Here is a 20,803-nt window from a genome sequence, read left to right as displayed (position 1 = left end):
CGGGTTCGAATCCCGGTGGGGACATATCACAAAAATCACTGTGTGATCCCTAGTTTGGTTAGGATATTACAGGCTGATCACCTGATTGTTCTAAAGTAAGATAATCCGTGCTTCGGAAGGCACGTTAAGCCGTTGGTCCCGGTTACCCAGATACTTGCTGATGTAAGTAAGTAATTACATGAGCTTTGTTAAGCGCCTTTGGCGGTTCAGTAATAAACCTGACAGCAGGGTTGACGAGGGCGAGAGTTTATGTATGTATGTACAGAGTAAACTATATATGTATAGATTTTCCTCATATATCCATCCATATTCAGTATTATAATTACAGTAGGTAAAGGTATATAAATACAGTAGGTAAAGGTAACTAAGAAAATACTATTATTTTATTATTATTTTCTTGTGAAATTAATTATTATTATTAAAAATATTATTACAAATATAAAAGTGTCGTAAATTCTAGAATGAAGAAGTAAAGAACCAAGAGGTATGTGAGTGATCCGAATGATCTTTCTACGTCATTATCATTAATTCGGAAAACAAGTTATCACCTTTACACAAACATAAGTTTATCTGGTTGGAATACATGGCTATTTCCGCACATTTGAATATTTAATTATAATCTCTATAAAAATATCAAATGTCTTGAATGGAAAGAATTTGGCGTAATGGCATAAAATTTAACGACGTAGCGCTATTTTATTATTCTGTGACGACGGTTTAAAAACCTGCAAGTATAAAGAATAGGTGATTTTTGTTTTTATAACACTTACCCGTGGTTAGGGAAACTCACAAACATACATAAACATAAACAGCCTATATACGGTCCACTGCTGGGCACAGGCCTCCCCTCAATCAACCGGAGGGGGTATGGTGCATACTCCACCACGCTGCTCCACTGCGAAACTCACACTCACAAGGAGAAAATTTATCATTAATTAACTTCATCTATTATGGGGATTATGTATACGTTTTTACAATAAAATACCAGACAGTATTTCGAATTTGTCAGAAAATAAATTAAAGCTCACGTGAAGCTTACTTTATGTAAAAAAGCTTATTGTAAGATCAATGATTACCTAAATGATAAACATGCCTGGTACTAAATGTGTTCCTCCGGTTACTTGTAAAATTACTTGTAATGTATACCTACATTGATTTAAAAGGTGTGTTGACATTGTAGTTTCTTATCATTTCTTCTCCTTAGCCGTAACACCTTGCGAAATGACGTAGATTCAAAAATGTTAAATTGACCTTCAACAAGTTTATCTATGATATTTAATACGTTTGTTTCTAATACCTAAATTAATAGAACTACCTATAACAATTTGCCATAAAATCCAACTTGTCATCTTCTGCATATGATTGTGTGTGTATGACAAATGCGCGTACGCTGGTTTTATATCTCGACTGGTATTTTAATGGAGTTAATCAATTCACTACTGCACCGCCGTTCTGGGGCGATGAAAAATTACACGTTTGCATATTATCTGGATATATCGCTTTAAATGGAGCCCACGCCTTTGTAAGGGCAGATACACACTTATTCACTTTGGTAGTTCTCGGCATTACGGTGACTACAGCCATTTTTTTGACATTTTTATTTATTATGGTGCAGCATAAAATACACATAGAAAAAGTTCAGGTATGCCTGCCTATTATAGACGCACACAACACTGACTAAAATAATAATAAAAAGTAGAAACTAAAGTTAACAAATTAAAAAGAACAATAATTGAAAATAAAACATGACATGACTACTTGATCGGAAAATATCGCTAAATTGCCTTTGAAAAAGTTTTTCTCTAATTTCAAATCGGTGAAAACAAAAATTCTCTATACGAACGGTTGTATTTTTCAGAACGTTCGGTCGAGCCCAAAGATATGAGAGCCGAACCCAGTAAGTGTGGAGCAACCTTTACTAAATGCATTGAAAACGTGAATAACTGCAGTCCATTATGTGGTATAATATTTCTTTCTCGCTGATTTGAATAAATAGCTTTTGGAAATCATAAGCGTTAGACAAATTCCCCTGAACGAATGGGTGTAATATACTTAATAATGTAATATTTTAACTTGTAAGTTATTAAGTTATATGATGAGAAAGAAGTATATTCATTTATTTAGGTATTTGTACACAATAGAGCAGACAAAAGAAACATACAAAGAAAACAAACAGTACAGGTAAGCTTATCTCAAGGAAGAGATTTCTTCCAGCTGACCTACGTGACAAGGACAGCGCCTGTACAGCGCCATCTATATGGTTCCCAGGGAAACTAGCGTGGAACGTCCCCCATTACAATAACACAAATTACAGTTAGACATTAAATAAACAACAATTAAATAGATTAACAAAGAAACTCAAGGTTTAATGACCCTCGTAATTTGTTAACAGGATAAATCTCCAGATTGCCAGCTGTAAACCTGACGTAATGGTGGACCATGCAACTATTTAGATTTACGACTTTAAACCTACAAGACCTATAATCTAGGAGATAGGGATGAGCTCAGAAACTAGCCGGGAACAGGCAAAACATAAGCCCACGACTATGTCCGAATTGGGGTAGCCGGGAACACAATATTTTTAATAGAAATAATAGTAATGCTAAGGACCTAGGTATTTCACTACTTACTGATAGTGATAGCCTATCTGCCAGATAAGTTCTAGATAGACGAGTACTAGTACGGGAACTTAGTGTTTTATAAAAAAGGGGGATTTCTTTAAAATGTATATTATCATCTCAAAAGAAATGACATTATGTATTGATCCAACCTTTCTGTGAATAGAACACGGAATAGAAAGCAATCATCATCATCATTGGCCTTATACGTCTCTTTCAGACGATTTATGATGTCTTTGATTAGTTCAATCAATACCTTGGGGTAGTCAGAGGTACCTAACAGCCTTCATGGTCTAGTGGTTAGAGCGTTAGGCTCACGATCTGGAGGTCCGGGTTCGATTCCCGATGGGACATTGTCAAAATCACTTTGTGAGACTGTCCTTTGTTTGGCAAGGACTTTTCAGGCTTGAATCACCTGATTGTCCGAAAAAGTAAGATGATTCCGTGCTTCGGAGGGCATATTAAGCCGTTGGTCCCGGCTATTAGCCGTAAAAAAACACCTCCACCAACCCGCATTGGAGCAGCGTGGTGGAATATGCTTCATACCTCCTCCGGTTAACTGAGGAGAGACCTGTGCCCAGCAGTGGGACGTATATAGGCTGTTTATGAGTCAGAGGTACATCAATCGCAAGATGAACTTAAGTACCCACACCTCACCGAGCAAGAAGAATCGAGCAGAAGGGAACATTCAATTTATACATACGACAAGTTCCAAGTAGCAGTTACTGGATACTAAATAGCAGCGATCAGCATCCCTATTCGAAGGTATATCATAATCAAGGCAAGTACCAAAGCCAATATATAACCTGGGAGTACAGTAGCGACTCTATATTACCGGACCCGTTTGATTGGACATTTACTGTCTAACCCGACTGTATTTTGCGACGACTGTGCTCGCTGTTTATTACAAAATATTGCTTTTTAAAATGTAAGGGATGTACAAAATACACAGTCATGTCCCACGGCTACACGTTTGCAGTTTCCCATAGATAAAACTTCAAGATGTTCGGAATATAATATTCTAGTGTTACATTCCCGAGCCGTAAAAATACCTCCACCAACCCGCAGTAGAGCAGCGTGGTGGAGTATGCTCCATACCCCCTCCGGTTAATTGAGGGGAGGCATGTGCCCAGCAGTGGGACGTATATAGGCTATTTATATATTATATTACATTCCGAGAGTATTTTTTTAAATCTAAGTACACGTGTTGTGAGATCCGAAGGTATGTTACGTAACAAATTATGATTTTGCGGTGTACACCGTAAAATTCGTACGTACGCAAGTGAACGTTATCGTACCGTACCTCGTAAAAACACGATAATATCGTGTCTAATTTTTATAGTAAGTTGTACGCAAATGGTTTACATGTATGGATGGTGCGATGACGTGAAGAGTAATACGTAATGTCGTGAAATTGCTTCTCTGCCGGACTAGGAGTAAAGAAAAGGCATAATGTGTACACCAGCACTAGCGGCAGTGGTATCTAGTCGCGCGCGGTGCGTTGTATCGAGAGCTTTGACCAATAGACGCAAGGAATGCTATCTACGTGGATAAACGTCGCACGGCTATTGGTTGAACGGCTATACGCTCGGTACGCAACCCATACCGCGGGTGCTGCTTACTGCTTACTGAGCAAGTCAGTGCTCCGCACCTAATGGACTGTTCTACCATACGATTCAACATATCCCTTAGGTTTCAATGCGAATAAGTGTCTGCCAAACCAGGTAGGGATTATGGGCGTGAGTCTGTGTACCTAAACGAGTGAATTAATCACATGCACATTATTTACATATTATGATATTAAATTTTAAGCAGCCATTAGCTTTAAAACATTTCGTGACAAAACGTAGATAAAAATGTAATTTTAGTTGTAACGCATGCATAATAAATACTCATCTTGAATTATTCCTTAATGCATTATGTCTATAACTTATTAAACACGATACTACAAGACGATAAGATAAGAGACAGATGTCTCCTATTAAGAGAAAATTAAGAACGTATCGACGTTTCGCTATCAAATACAATTTGTAAATTTAAGAAACGGACACTCGAGAAAATAACACCACTTTCGGTAGCTCAGCTAAAATATCCAATCTCCATCCATTTAAGTAAAGACCAGCATTAGTTTCCCCAAAACTTGCCTCCAGCAAAGGGTCAAACCTTCACAGATCACGCTATTCAATCATCTAGACGCGACCGAAAAGAAAAAGTAAAAAGTCTGGGAGCCCATTCCTCCACCTGTCCAGAGACCTTCCAGGAACGAAGGTCACCCATAATAATACCCCCCAAACCCTCAATTACCCACCATCACAATCAAAATCAAAATATACCAAACCCTTTTTTACTTTTTGATACAAAATTATACAGCATAACCCACAACCGGTCCATAGGGCTTGCAGGCCGGTATTCCGCGATTTCGTAACGCCGGAATTTCAGGGTGATTTCTGAAAATTACTAAATCCGGAATTGTCATGCTTTGAACCGGGATCTTGTGAACGGAAATTAAAACTAAAGCACTTAAATGCAAATGTTTTCAATTATCCAGCAAGTTTTTTTATTACTTAAGAGTGACTTATCCTGTCAATTACAGATATACTGATTAGTATAACAGGGAAATTCTCATATACTCGTACTTCACAAACATTGTTTATGTTTTAGATGTTAATCATATTTTATCGTGTAAATAATTTACATAGCCTTAAGATTAAGCTTGAAGTCATCACAATTATCACCATACAACGCGATCCAATCCCATCCCGTCTGAATCCTTTCTTGGAATTCCGAGCCCAAGAATGAAAACACCTAATACTGATCGCTCGCAAGCCCTAGACACGCGCAAGCGCAGGGTGTGTGCAATTAAATATGTATTAGCGTTTGTTATGGGCACCATTTGAATAAATGTATTGCTAAACAGAATTCGCGACGCTTGACAATGCCACATTAATTTTTGGTTTTAACGTTTGAGGTTCGAACACTAATTATATGCTAATTCACGTCTAACTTTGTCCTATAAACACATTGTTATCTCTTTATAAGAGCCTGGCTATACTTTTAGTTACTATGCCTAAAACGTTTTGAGTAAGAAGGTACTTTAATTCTAGGAATAATATTATGTCAATCAAACATCTATTATTACTAATATTGTCACCAGTTCGAATCCCTGCTCGAGCTTTAAACCACTGAATTCAACTTTATTAGTTTAAATTCATATTTCATTTTTGGATTTTTAATTGATATCACGCGGTTTTTAGGATTTGTGCACGTTTAATGGCAATGGCGGTTAATGGCTGATGAGGAGTATGTGTTTAAACTATATACACATCACCTACCCCTTTGGGTATACAGGCGTGATGCTGTGTTATGTTACGTAAATAAATTCCCGTAATACCGGAATGAGCAGTCGCAATTGAAAACACAATTTCCAACATTTTTCCCAATCTCCCATCTCTGTATCCGTCAAGCTTTAACTACTTAAATGAAAACTAATCTTCTATTTTTATATTACCTTCACATCATATCAAGCTTTTACTAACTAATAATAACCAAAAGGCTGAACAGTGACAAGATAACGGAGAAACAGACAGATGACGTCATATTGTCAACATAATGAACGCGTACATATTGGGTTACCGAAGTGGAAATGTAATACAAATCCTATAATGCCTACTGATTTATTATGGAGTCGTGTTACTCTACACTACAATTACACAAGTGTTAGAGATGAGAATATACGTTAATCGTGTTATACGTTAATCAATTCATTTTACTATAAGTAGCCAAGCCTTCATATAGGTACTTAAAAATATCTCGAAAAAGGCGCCTTTGATGTTTTTAAAATGCATAAACTGTTCCTACTGGAGCGTGTATCTACAATACAAATCCATAATTGGTATGGACACTTTGTCGTCATTGATCACTACAACTTTTCTTACTTATAGATACAGTATAGAAGTTACAGTTAACCAACACAATCTTAGTCTTCTACAACATTCCCGGCACGATAAAGCGACATAAAACCTACATTGCATCGTCATCTTTTTGCAGCTAACCGACCAAGTACGGAACAGATATATAACTTTATTAAATTAAAATTATAGCTTCATAAGTTGAGTTCCTACAACATCGCGCGATGGGCGCGCACGCGCATTTCCCAGAACCTCCGCGAGAGGGCGCGCAGACCTTCCACGAACACGCTACCTAGGAAGCTTGGCAGTGGCGTAGTTAGTACCCAGTATTCAGAGACCAAGCAAGGCTTTGCCCCGGGGCTGCAAACTTAAGGCCTCGTAGACCTATCCTCCTCCCTTGCCAAAATTCCAATTCATTCTTATTGTTTTGCCATAATTAGGTACTTATAGGTACCTGTAATAATTATTTTGATCATATCTCGAGAATTTAACTGACTCGAATTAAATACTTTTGCAATAAGAGAGCGTGAAATTGACAGCTAATAGGGGGGACATACGGAAAATGAAGATAAACTGCTTCGAGATTTAAGGGAAGGAGTAAAAGGCCTAAATTGTTGTAACCTCCAGGCTGTAAACCACCTAGCTACGGCTCTGGCAGCAGGGCACGGATTCCGAACAAGGTGCAGGAAACTACAGACGTTTGAGGAATGAGGAATGCTGCCAAAAGGAAATGTGGGAAAATACCACCGAAGAAACTTCTAGGTTCTTAGGTAACGAAATGACATATCACAGTACAAATTTACCTCATTTGATACATTTTTTATTCCTTTATTGTTTTTGTATTTCGATAGATGGATTTTGGCTTCTTGAATAGTATATAATGGTTTTGCACGAGAACCAACTTTTTATTGATAGGTCACCAAGAGGTATCTTTATTTTACAGTTGTAAAAAAAAATACTACACGGGCTTTATTTTGCTTTTCTGGTATTGAGTTAATGGCCATACAATACTCAATATTTGATATCATTTATATATAAAAATGAAAAAACTCTAGAAGCCACAATAACCTAGTTGGAAGGATGCTTGTCTGCCACTGTGAAGTCGCCGGTTCGTCAAATCGACCTGTCAAATCTCCAGATTAGGTAAGCGAATCCTGTGAGAACGGGACAACGCTAGGGAAATAATGACATTAAAAAAGAGCATTTTTTTTAATCTGTTGAAATTGCAGCAGCAAATTAATATGTTTATATTGTCCAAAAGAAATGCGCAATTTATATTAATTTAAATTTTTGTTCACGTTTTTTGGAATCCAACATGTTTATAGATAGATTAGATATAGCGAGAATCATTTCTAAGAAAACCTCATTCAATCAAGACTTTACAATTTCTGCGAAGGTTCTTCGGGATAGTTTGATTATTAGTCATCTAATGGAGCGGAAATGGCATAGTAATCTTCACGGCAAGTCAGTTATGAGGTAGGAGGGGTCGTGGTATAATTGTAATTTGCTAGATTCTCACTTTGCTAGCTGCGGCATTTAAATAAAAACAGCGAGTCGACAGCAATACAATGTTCACCTTAGGCGTAGAGACATGCAGATCATGACAGTAAAGATTAAAGTTACCATTCTTTTTCTTCCTTTCGAGCCGATGACTTACTTAGATAGACCCCCCCCCCCCCCCCCACAGAGCGGGAAGGAGAATCTTCTGGGGAACCGTTCTACATTCACAATATAAGGGTTGAACTCTATAACGTTGAACAAAGATAAAGAGCGGGAGTACGACTGCACTCCGAACGCCTCGTCGATTGCGCCGATCTCGCTCTAACAAATGACGATTCTGAGTGACAGAAAAGGATAAAGGCATAGGAAAGTGCGATGCTGTTCGGCCAGATATAGTTCAACGCTAAGTTGGAATCTTCTATGAATCCGCGCTTCAACAAGTTTTTCTTACTCCGGCCCACCTAAGTGCGAAGCCTATTAAAGGTTTCCAGGTCGACAATGATAACCCATATGAAGGTCAGAGATTCTTGGAAATTGGGACGTAGGGTAGTTTTCATTTTGAAGTCTTGAAAATTATTTCATCCAATATTTGTCACAAGTTTTGAGCACCCACAAACGTGATCGAATTTTACGTAAAACAGGATAAATCGCTTCTCAAACAACATCCGTTACATTAGTTGATTTTTGATAACGGTCTCGGAATATCACTTTCCATTCGCCAAGCTTCCATGAACCACTTTCTTTCAAAAATTACGTATTTTATGGTTGATAAATCAAGTACGTTATCTCTATAAACATAAGAGTCAAATGTCAAATAAATAAATTAATGACAATATCTTATAACAGAAAAACCACAAACCGTAGCATGTTTTACCGATGACTTTGTGGTTGTATTTACCCTGATAGGTGGTTATCTGCTAAGTTTGTATATATAAACGTAGCGAAATCTTAATCGATCCATTCTTCTATCGTGAGGCTTGTGAGGTGTATTACCAACCTCATCAACCCCAGTGTCAGTTATTATTGAGCCGCCAAAGGCCCTTGACATGTCTCATGTAACCACTACTTACTTAACAAGCTATTCGAAGCACGGAATATCTTACTTTTGGACAATCAGGTGATCAGCCTGTAAGTTAAGGCTAGAAAGCCTTAACCTAACTAGGGATCGAAAGTGAACTGGTCTTCTAAAGAAGATTAAATGTCCTAGTTCCCACAACCTGAATAAACCCAAGGCAAAAAATAAACATGAATACGACAAGAGACATTATGTCTAAACAAAACAAAATCACTAAGCAGGCTATTACAAAACATTCCAAGTCACATCCTTGCGACACGACATGGCCATAGTAAGAGTACTTTAAATAATACTTCACATTATAACATTACTAGAAATACGTATCATCCTTCATGGTAAGTTATAAGATTGAAATTATCTAAGCAAGCTGGTTTTGGAGTGAATATGTTAGTGGTTTTGCATATGCGCATACCATGGCGTAGCAATAGTGTCGCTACTAGTGTTGACAACGTTAAGCAAAAAGTCGGGACGGGATCAAAAGCGGGACTTGGCTGATTCAGGAATTAATTTGCCTTACTTTGTCGAAGAAAAATATTTTTCACATATTTACAAGATCTTCATTATAACACTTATCTGCATAGCAATAGTGTACTTAGCTTTTCATTAATGAAACATTTTAGTGAATGGCAGAGAAAATAAAATACATAAATATATGAAACAAAACCATATCCCATTTTTAATTAAAACACATAATACCGCGTTATTATCGGGAATATGAGACTCCACCTACTCCACTCCAATTTCATCAGTCGTCCCGTGATCATGGCACTTGCAACACTGTTGCAATACTGGGAGTCTCATATACCTGACAATAACGCGATAAGAATCCGGTATTATGTGTTTGTGATAATAACATCTCAAACAATGCATATCCCATTCGTTAATAAAATCGTAAGGGTTGCTTAATCTTAAATTTTCAAATAAGGTTTATAGAACCTCGGGTTATTCAGTAATTCAGACCCGTACCATACTAGTCACTGATATTAAAGAAAGAATAATAAAGTGCCTGGAATACGGGACTTCATACCCAATGCGGGATACTGGTCAACACTAGTAGGTATTGTGCTTGATATTGTCAAGTACAAGCTAGCAAATTTTTATACGCCAATAGAATATTAAGTGTTTAGTATTTGATCGTGCTTATGCAATTGTTTGAAGATGTCCCGTGTGCAGTTAACAGTTAAGTCACGGACATCTAGGTATAATTGTGTCTAGTAGGTATGTTACGCGATTTAAATAATGAAATTAGAATTTGCACAACTGCTCGCTGGCTGAGAAGGAATGTCTGGATGGACTACTAAACCGAAACCTCCGTGGCCCAATGGTTGAGCGTTGGGCTCACGATCCGGAGGTCCTGGGTTCGATTCCCGTTGCGGACATATCACAAAAATTACTTTGTAGTCTCTAGTTTAGTTAGGACATTACAGTCTAATCACCTGATTATCCAAAATTAAGTAAGATGATCCGTGCTTCGGAAGGCACGTTAAGCCGTTGGTCCCGGTTACTACTTACTGATGTAAGTAAGTAGTCGTTACATGAGCCATGTCAGGGGCCTTTGGCGGCTCAATAGTAACCCTGGCAACAGGGTTGATGAGGTTGGTACTCTACCTCTCAACCCACACGATAGAAGAAGAAGACTAAAACGAAGACAATTAGATTTTTCTCTTGAAACCGCTCTTGTAAGAGAGTAGTACAACCAGATGTTACTTGATAACTTTGTGTCCTTATAAAGTGAAACTGAAAATATAATTTATTAGTGACAAAAATTACGTTACCTGTCATCAAATTACAAGCATGACTTTGTCATGCCTGTGTTTTATATCCATCCCGCAAGGGGGTAGCCAGTTTTAGCGTGAAGATTAGTAGCATCATCGGCTGTGCCAATTCGGATGCATTCCTTAAACTCTTATAGATCGACTATGCGCAGTCTATTCATGGACCGCTACTGGGAACAACTTACCGAATAATTGACTCACGCACTACCTATATAGTTAACACTACGTGAGCGTAGACGCTTACATGTACTAAATGTAGTTTTTAGGTTTATTTATGGAAAAAATATGAGCCAGACAACTCACGTAGTTAATTACTAATCACTCTCGAGGCGCGCAGCGCAGGGGCCCAAGTAATTTCTATCTTGTCATTATTCCCAATAAACACGTTTACAGACACTGGTTTGTCCACTAGATCGCGGGGGCTGTATAAGTGTGGTTAAAATGTTGGACTCATGATTTGGAGGTCCGGTGTTTAAGTGTGGTTAGAAGGTTGGATGTCCGGGTTCGATTCCCGATGGGGAAATTGTCGAAATCACTATGCCGGATTATCCTTTTGGTTAGGATTATAAAACAACTTCTTTATATGCTTTTCTTCTCTAAATAAGTCGTTTTTCATTTTGTAAAATCTGTCTGTACAATTACTCTGATGAATCATATGGTTAATCAGCAATAACAGTACGTCTGCTAGTACAATAATGTCGGTATGTTGAGCACCTTAGAAGCAAAACTATAATTTACTTTAACAAACAATTTGAGTTCCAAATCCCAATTTCAATAAAGTTAACTTTCCATAGTTCAATAAAACTATACTTTTTAACCGACTTCAAAAAAAAATGTTCTTCATGTAAACACGTATAACAGTCCTTTGAAAATTGACTTTCTATCACGGGGAAAGATTATCCCAATGGATAATCTTCATTGAATCAACAATCAAGAACATTTTAAAGACTGTTTGAATATTTTGCGTGTTCATCAATTATTATAGATTTATCGCGTATCAGAATTTGAATTCAGAACTAAACTTTATTGTCGTTTTGTTCACGCGGGAAGCACAATAAAACAACAATTAAGTAATTCGTTCTAAATTCAAATTCTGATACAGGATAAATCTAAAAATTTATAAACATGGCAATTTGCATTTGTTTCTGTGCGGAAACACGACGATTACACACTGTAATCCTACTGTAATAAAGTTTGCAATGTGTTGACAGTTTACACATAGACGCATAGTCATCAACAACACTACAAAAATAAATCCCCATATCTCTTCGGAAAATACCATACCGATGATACGATATCTCTGTATTTTAAACAACATTAACGAGGTGTAAGGTCAGCATAGGAACTAATCCATCTGGTATCAATGTTTACGAATGGTTATCGATCATTGACGTCAAACGAAGGTTATCTCGCCGTCACAGACAGGTCGTAGGCAAGTAGTGACCTCCCAGTCAGACGTCTGCCAGATGCGCGGGATATATTAAGGTTAATGCACAAAGGGCGGTAATATAGCGTTCCGGGCTGGAAAACGGGAGTTTGTACGAAATTGAGCAACGCGGCGCCGCGACTGTTTCAATGATTGCATGACAAATAAATGAACATTTCAAAAATTCCCGATGCAATCTGTTACCTATTAGATGCATCGAGTTTTGTGCCGTCCACGACTCCGCATGGATCCTCTTTACTTCCTATCTCGTGGGAATATATAAAAGTCCGTAGGTACCTGAAAAGTAGGTACGGTAGGCATTAATAATGCATACTCTTTAGTACCAGTTTGGCGGCTTAGATATATCTCGATCGTGTTGTAAAAGCCGACCAATTCTTGCCAGGGTGAGGATGTCGGAGTAAATGGAAATCCGAAGTAAATGTTCGTCAGGTTATATTTTCAGAAATCCTGAATTGTCAAAAAGTGTTGTTGTTGTTCAAATTTGAGGACCATACAGCCTTGACTTTAGTAATGTAATATTCGAAATTCACGATCAAAATAGGCCTAAGCCTTGTCTTCAGTTTTCAATATCCATATAGACCAGTGCGTGTCGAATGACAGGTTTTATTCGCGGCAACAACAGTGTTGCCAGAATGATAATATTCATTCACAAACTAGTAACGAAACGTAGTAATAACTTTATTATTTAATACTTAAACTATTAAATAAGGCGTGCGTTCCAGAACGCCACACCATGTCACATTAACTTTTTGACAAATTGAAGTAAGTCTCACTAAATGTCTAATATGATAATGCGACAGGGTCGCTGGTACATGTCATTGATCACGCCAAGGTCCTAATGTCTGATCTATTTTTGTGCCAATTTGCATTTAAGTAAATCGGTCCAACGGTTCAGGCGTGAAAAGTTAAAAAAAAGATACGTGTAAGTACATAAAGAGAAGTACACTACTTTACTTAGAATTGGACTACTTAAAAAAAACATTTTTGTACAAAATAATTTAACTACGGAACCTTGGTATTTACAAAGCCTTGCACTGTGGGTCATTCCATGTCCAAGACATTAAAGTTTTTGTACCACACCCGGTCATTGTCGAGTCGTGAAATATTTGTAATTGATCCGTTTACTTTGAAGGGCGATTTTACTTATTTATTACGTCAAAGTTATGTTTTTTTTGTGCGTGGAAGCATTGACATTGTACACAGATTGCTAGAAATCTTGACTACCAAAGCAGAGGTCCCGGTTGCGTATTTAGAAATGGTAGTTAACATACCTACCCTACCCTTGAAATCTTACTCCAGTTTGTCACCGTCTGGGTCGTATTGGAATGGATTTACTTACGCGCATTTTTTCGCTTGGAAATCCTACTCCAGTTCGTCTTGACCGGCGGGGGTACTAACAGGAGAGGATCCAGGGGTCATTACCCCCCCCCCCCCCCCAACCCCAATTTTATCTAATTCTCGACCGAGATAGGTTGTCTGGAACCTGGTGATATAGAAGGTGGATCCCCTTGATATACGTCCCAGTTTCGTTCCCCAGTGGGGTATTTTCTTATTATTGTAGACAATAATCATAATGGTAGATTTACTCATACGGCAATCACCACTTGGCCGCAGCGTACACCACGTGTCTGTTGTCAGTCCGTGATATCAACCCACTATCAGCCCATCGCATTCCACTCTTATCTCGTGCCCCTCGGAACCTAATGCTTTGGGCCCCAATACAAAGATTGTATCGCGTTTTAATTACTATGAAGTTTTATACGTTCATCTTCCATTAGTGACGATCATAATGAATTGTACAGGGTGTGGTTTATGTTACTGGTATATTAGGAAGATTTAAATTTGTCCTTTATGGTTAATTCGCTACTTGACAGTTGTAACTAAGTATATGAAATAAATCTGATATTTATCATTTATTTTTTATTGAGGCATTTTTTTAATATTAGAGCTTTGTGTGACACATATCACAAAATAGACAAAATCTATCTGTCAGGTTGAAAGTCACTTGAAGTGACGAGTAGTTTGACAGATTCTTTGTTTATTGAAATGTGACGTCACTGGGAAAATGTCACGTGACCAATCGATTCGAAATTTGAAATTAATGAAGAAATATTTATATTTTTTCTGTTAAAGGTTTTACGAGGAAATAAAATATTTTAAGAGGTATAAAATAAGCGTTTGTAACTTAAAATTCTTATCCGAAAACTGTCACGTAGCCAATTGTTATGAGGTCATGTTACAACTTAGTGCAATGAGATACTTTTTTCGAAATGATAAAACGAAAACGTATTGAATTTGTATGGAAATGTTGTCCGTATGAAGTCAATAAAAGCGGTCAACTATCGAACTCATTGTTACTTAATTCAAATTCGAAAATAGTCACATTGAAAAATGAGATAGATTTTGGATCATGTTAGGCTGTGTTCTTTTACTACATAAGCATTTTAAAATTTTATCTTTGACCTAGTAAAATACCCTCTTACAGGTAGATAACCGTTTTCCACACACAAAACAGAATATCCTAATAGGATAATTATTATAAAAACTTTCTTAATTTTCTTGTTTCTGTGTGTTTGAATAGAGAAGAGTGGAATGATCAGGAGAACTTTGCCAAGAAGTCGGATCAAATGAGATTTTAGATTAGCTATTGGACGTTTGTCCCATAGTGGGAACCCTACAAAAGTTCCAAAAGATTTAAAACTTAAAAATTTAATTTACGCACACGTGACTATAAAATTCGAAAGTTAAAATTAATACTGTCAAAAACATAGATGATAAATAAAAAATAAATTACTAAAATGTCATCGACAAACTCGTACTGCCCGTTATAAATGCTCCCAATCGAAAAGATTGAAATGTAATAAATTGTGAGGTTTAAAAAAAGTATCGAATATTATAATCTGTGGTAATTTTTACCAGTCACTCAGTAGCCTGATACGATCTATAGTAAGACGTCGATGATTTGTTAAATCTTAAATTCTTATAATCAAGCTGCTATCTTAATACCGTCAGCAAAGAGACTTTCTTTTAATTAAAAAAGAATAATAATAATAATAATAATAATAATAATAATATTTATTGACAAAAATATCGGTACATAGTTTTCCTTAAGTTAAGCATAATTGACATGAATATAATTGAGTAGGTACCATAGCCGACTAAGTATATAAATACTTGTATTTCAGTCTATGATGCCTCTCTCCTGGAGAAAGACACAAAAATATAGCCAGCATACAATCCTATGTTTCCGACAGAGTCAACAAAAAAGTTACAATAAAGTTACTATCATACAAAAGGTTGTGAACCTCTCTTTGTGTAAGATGTAAGTGTACGTGAGTGATTGTGAGAGGGTGTGTGAGAAGAGTAAATACAATGTTCTTATAACTAATCATTAAATTGAATACAAAGTAGATTTTTAAAGGATTCATAAATAAGTTTAAGGGTCTGACTGATATATAATATACATGTAATTGCAATTTATTTTAATCATGACAAAATATGTAATAATTCTTCAGTGTCGTCATACGATAATTTTTGTAACCACTTAGCTGTTTTGGTTTTACACTCATAATGATTCATCGAATATATTGATATATATTTATTCAACTTATTGTATAGGTAGGCCCCTATAAAGCAGAAAAACCTTTTTGAGAAGGCCGTACTAAAATTAGAAGACCTGTGACAAACTAAACTAAGATAGACATATAACACTAGCTGTTCACCCGCTATTTTGTTCATAACATGATAATATTCAAATGAAATTATAGCTTACGTTACTCAGGGGTACTGCAGCTTTCAAATAGTTGAAGATATTTCAGAATTTATTGCAGCGATGAGATTTCCTCTACATACAAACTGTTTCCTTTTCTATCATAACAATGTATACATAGTACTCGCCTAATCCGTACCTATAAGGGTAGGCAGTAACTCCAATGGGTTAACTTGCAGCCGTATCAAAATCCAAAGGATGTGTTGGACCGTATGGTGACAGGTTGGTAAGTAATTTGAGCATATTAGCTCCATCTTTTTTTTTTGCACGTATTGTAAGTAAGAAATGACATTGATGTAATAGCTGTCAAACTAAAATTAGGTTAAGTTTGTGTCTGTTTCACATCCACCAATAAAAGGCACCAATATCATAGTCCGTTTTCACGACATGTCCAATGTGACACACTGCAGACACTGCGCGGTTTCGCGCAAATAAAGCAGCAAATGTTTATCTACGGGGATAGACATTGAAGTCCTCAATATAATTCTACAGAATGTCCCAGAATGAGTAAATCAAATTGCTATGGGAGATAGCGGGGCTAATGTCTTATAAGATGAGCTAAATTTATTTATTTTAAATACATAGCATTTACAAAATGTCATTTTTTTCTAAAAACCTAAAATAAATCTGTTTTCTTTTTTGTACATTTTTGTCTCCGAAGTGACATGTTTAACATCAATTGAGTATACGTAATATGTAAACTTTTATTCGTAACTCTCAGGCTCAGTCTCAACTAGCAGAGAAGTATAACAATAAAAAATTAAGTAGTAGGTAACAAATCTTCTTCTTTGCGAGTCGATGGCGATCGAAGCTAAATTTTTTCTGACCAATAATTGGCCACGCTTACGGCACTGTCAGTGGCTTCGTACAGGTCTTTAATAGTGCAGGTGTTAGGGCACTTAGGACAGCACAAAAGGTGAGCCATAGTTTGTGGTGATACTCCACACTCGCAATCATCGCAACCATCAACCAGGTAACAAATATAATCATTTTGCGTAAACTCTAAGCATTTCACCTACAGCCAGTACATGAACTTACAAGTCACTAAAATGTTTCTTTCCTTTTTTTATTCCATTCGTAACAATATAAAAGTTCAGAGGCAGTTTTAATTCGATCGTGCGATAACATGAGTTTTATTATTGAAACATTAATAGTAGATCGAGATAGAAAACCGGTAGTTTTATGTTACTATATACTGTGTTACCAGTTTATATTTTGATTTCTACATTATATAACCGATTTGACATACATTAAATTGTATATTTTATACCTTTCAAGTGTAATCGTAACGGCTATGACTGTACCTATCTAAAAATTCCTTGATGATGTTTATTTTAAGTATTATAGCGAGTACAATAAGTACAAAATTTTAAATAATTTGCCATGTAAGAAAATAGTAAATTCGTTACATGAGCCATATCAGGGGCCATTGGCGGGTCAATAATAACCCTGACGCCAGAGTTGATAAAGTCATATACATCACAACCCACGATAGAAGATTGCTAAACTCTAATGAAAGAAAACTCTAGGGTTGCCTGGAAGAGATTGTTACTTAGCAATAAGGCCGCCTATTGTACTTTTCTATTTCTCTTTTGTTTTGTATTTCCTGTGTGTGCAATAAAGTATGTGTAATGTTATGAAATACTATTGTCAGGAAATATTAAAATGTCAGTTGAATATTCTAAAATTAAGATATCATTCCAGTATTTGTCCAAGGTATCATTATTGGGCTTTTCATCTGGTGCAAAATATTCAAAAAAAGAAACTCATTTATAACATTAGTTACCCGTGCAAATGAACAAGACGATTTGCATCACAGAGGTTGTATACCAACGAGGTATCCAGTTGATTCACAGGAGATGTTAGGTAGGATGTGCTAGGCTTACCTCCAAAGCCTCCTGGGCCGTGTGGAGGTAGTCCCTCAGCATGGCCTCCTGGATGCTCAGCCATTCTAGTCGAGGGTCCTCCAACTGCGTCACCTCTGTGGACAAACAGACAAACAACATTTCAATAAACAACGAAACATGAAAAGCGTAACACATAACATGTATGGCGTAGAATGAACACACCCCGGACACTTCATACAAAACACCTCGTTCAACACAGACACTTAGACGTTATCGTACACGCGTCTGTATGCGTAAGACCGAGGGGGTGAGGTAAACCTAGCTCAGCCGCTGGTGGGGAGCGGAGAGTTGCCGTTCTTACGTAGTATTATGAGCATGCCATGAGCCATGCCAGGGGCCTTTGGCGGTCCAAAAATAACCCTGACACCAGGGTTGATGAGGTCGGTAATCCACCTCACAATCCACGTCCAAAAATACCGATCAAGACTTTGACATTATACCTAAAAGCTATAAAACTCTCGTGAACTAGAAATATGTACTTAGGTTCCTGCTTACCATTTTCTTCTTATGCTAAAAACTTACCTAATTCAAAAACATAAAAAAATATCGTAAGCATATTTTTCCGTGTGCATTGTTTTCGATTGTTTTCTTATTTAAAATTGGAGACCAACAAACACTATGTGTCGAATAGTTAAATGATAATGTAGCTATATATAAACATCATTGTATGCAACAGACAAACAGGCGTCGGAGTGATTCGCACACTAAGTAATCATTATGATGATACGTTTTAGAAATATGACTCCATTGTTATTAGTCCATCGTTGCATTAATTTGAAACATGATATTTAGGTAAGACTTTTTATACTTTTTATAGTGAATGTATAATTAGCTAATCGTGCGAAACGCTAAAATAATGTCACGATGCATTCTACGATCGCTTACAATTACGATATACATAAAGAACTTGGCCCTTGAATTGCGTACACGTTTCATTCCAACTATTTGCAACTTTTTACTTATATAAAAAAAATATGTTCAAACATTCCATACATCTAACAGGCCTTACAGGCTTAAACCAATGATTGTCGAATTTGTTTTCGAATTCATGTTTGGATCATAAACGATTATCACGTGCTCAGCGGTGAAGGAAAATATCGTGAGGAAACCCACATTCCCGAGAATGCATTTTCGGAGGTATATCACCTAACCTGTATTGGGCTGGTTTTCCCTTCGCAGGTTGGAAGGTCAGACAGGCAGTCGCTTCTGTAAAGAACCGGACCTGACAAATCTTAGGTAAGCGGACCCTGTGGAAAACGGGATACTGCTAGGAAGATGATGAAAACATTTTCCTATCTTAATATTCTTAACCCTCATTCTCACTCCTAGAGACGTTTTCGCTGCACTTGCATAACACCCTTTTTTGACGCAATTTATTGTAGATTTTCCGCATATGATATAAACTACTCGGCCGGACAAATGGGGAGGTCTGAGGGCTCTCACCTGGTACAAAATTTAAGGCAATAGGCCTGGGGTGAGGTGTCAGGGGTGAGGATGGTTAGTTGGTATAACACCTAACACCCACCCATTTTATGCTAAACATATTATACTAACTTGCATAAGAAATGTAACGTAACGACATAACATACCGTGAATTTGTGCACATACTTACATACATAATAATATCATGTGAGTCAAATGTAAAGCTAAAGTAATTAAAAGCAATGATGAGTGTGAGTAGTTCATCTATGTTACTCTAAAAGGAAACTACACTCAACAACATATTTGGGTGAATATCAAAATGTGCCAAGTTTGGTGGCGAATTTCATATTATTTTTTCGTGAAAAATTGGGTTCCGACATAAAAAAGGATCCAAAAGGATCCTGGGTTCTGACATGAAAAAGGATCCAAAAGGATCCGAAAGGATGTCGGAACCCAATTTTTCACGAAAAAATATTATGAAAGTTTGCCACCAAACTTGACGTTTTGATATTCACCCATTTATATAATCTTAAATATTAAGTATACTAAATTCAAAATAGATTAAAAACGTCATAAAAGAATTCTTCTTAAAAGAAGAATCAGATAACAGAAGGGCAAAGTGAAGAAAAAGAAACACGAATTATTTCCATCATCAAAATTGTTAAAGATTTTAGAAGAGACACTCAATTTTGTTATACCTACTAACACTATTAGTATTATCTTGTACAACCACGCATTTTTTCTGACACGCCAAAAAACCCCCAGAAAAGCATAATACCGCAACGTCCCACAGTAAGCAATAAATAAAATCATGGACGTAACGATAAAATCAATTAGTCATCGCGCAATAATGCGGCTCGATTATGCGATTAGCTGCTACCTAACTACAATTAGTGAGCAATGACGAGCGATGATAGTCATCCGATGGACTCGCACGCGATAGCACTGAGTATTCATATCATACTAAGACATCTAGATGAAACCATACTTCAACCACAGACAAAAAAAAACTCTGCCATAATCCCAGGGGGTAAGATGTCACTAGCGAGCTAATCATATTTATCTATGACCACTACCTTGTTGACACCTGAAATTCTTGCTAGGGCAACCTGATAGCTGACTAAGGGCTGGTAACATACAAATCGTTATTATATCTCTAGAATAGAAGCCAATACCAAGAATAGCAGCAGGTTAAAATCTATCTGATCTGTTGCTCTGTCCAGCTCAAAATACAGATTACATAACATAAGCTCGCGACTAAACCCCAATTGGGATACAAGATGAACTATGTACCCGCGCATCACCAGACTGTAGAAACATACAGAATACAGGTTAGAGCTAGAATACAGATTACGGTCAAAATTATAATAAAAAGACAGAAA

General features: G+C 36.8%; 1 protein-coding gene across 1 annotated transcript in view; it reads right to left on the bottom strand.

Annotated features, from left to right (window-relative positions):
• The window catches only part of LOC126375448 (protein kibra), an 80,255-nt gene that overhangs the window by 41,162 nt on the left and 18,290 nt on the right, over positions 1–20,803 (bottom strand). The window contains exon 3 of the mRNA XM_050022370.1: positions 17,979–18,073. Coding sequence (XP_049878327.1) covers positions 17,979–18,073 — 95 coding nt within the window. The remainder of the gene's footprint in view (positions 1–17,978; positions 18,074–20,803) is intronic.

Source organism: Pectinophora gossypiella, chromosome 19, assembly GCF_024362695.1.
Source record: "Pectinophora gossypiella chromosome 19, ilPecGoss1.1, whole genome shotgun sequence".
NCBI classification, from domain to species: Eukaryota; Metazoa; Arthropoda; class Insecta; order Lepidoptera; family Gelechiidae; genus Pectinophora; species Pectinophora gossypiella.
Note: the sequence above shows the minus strand (reverse complement) of the source record. Positions and strands in the feature narration are given on the sequence as shown.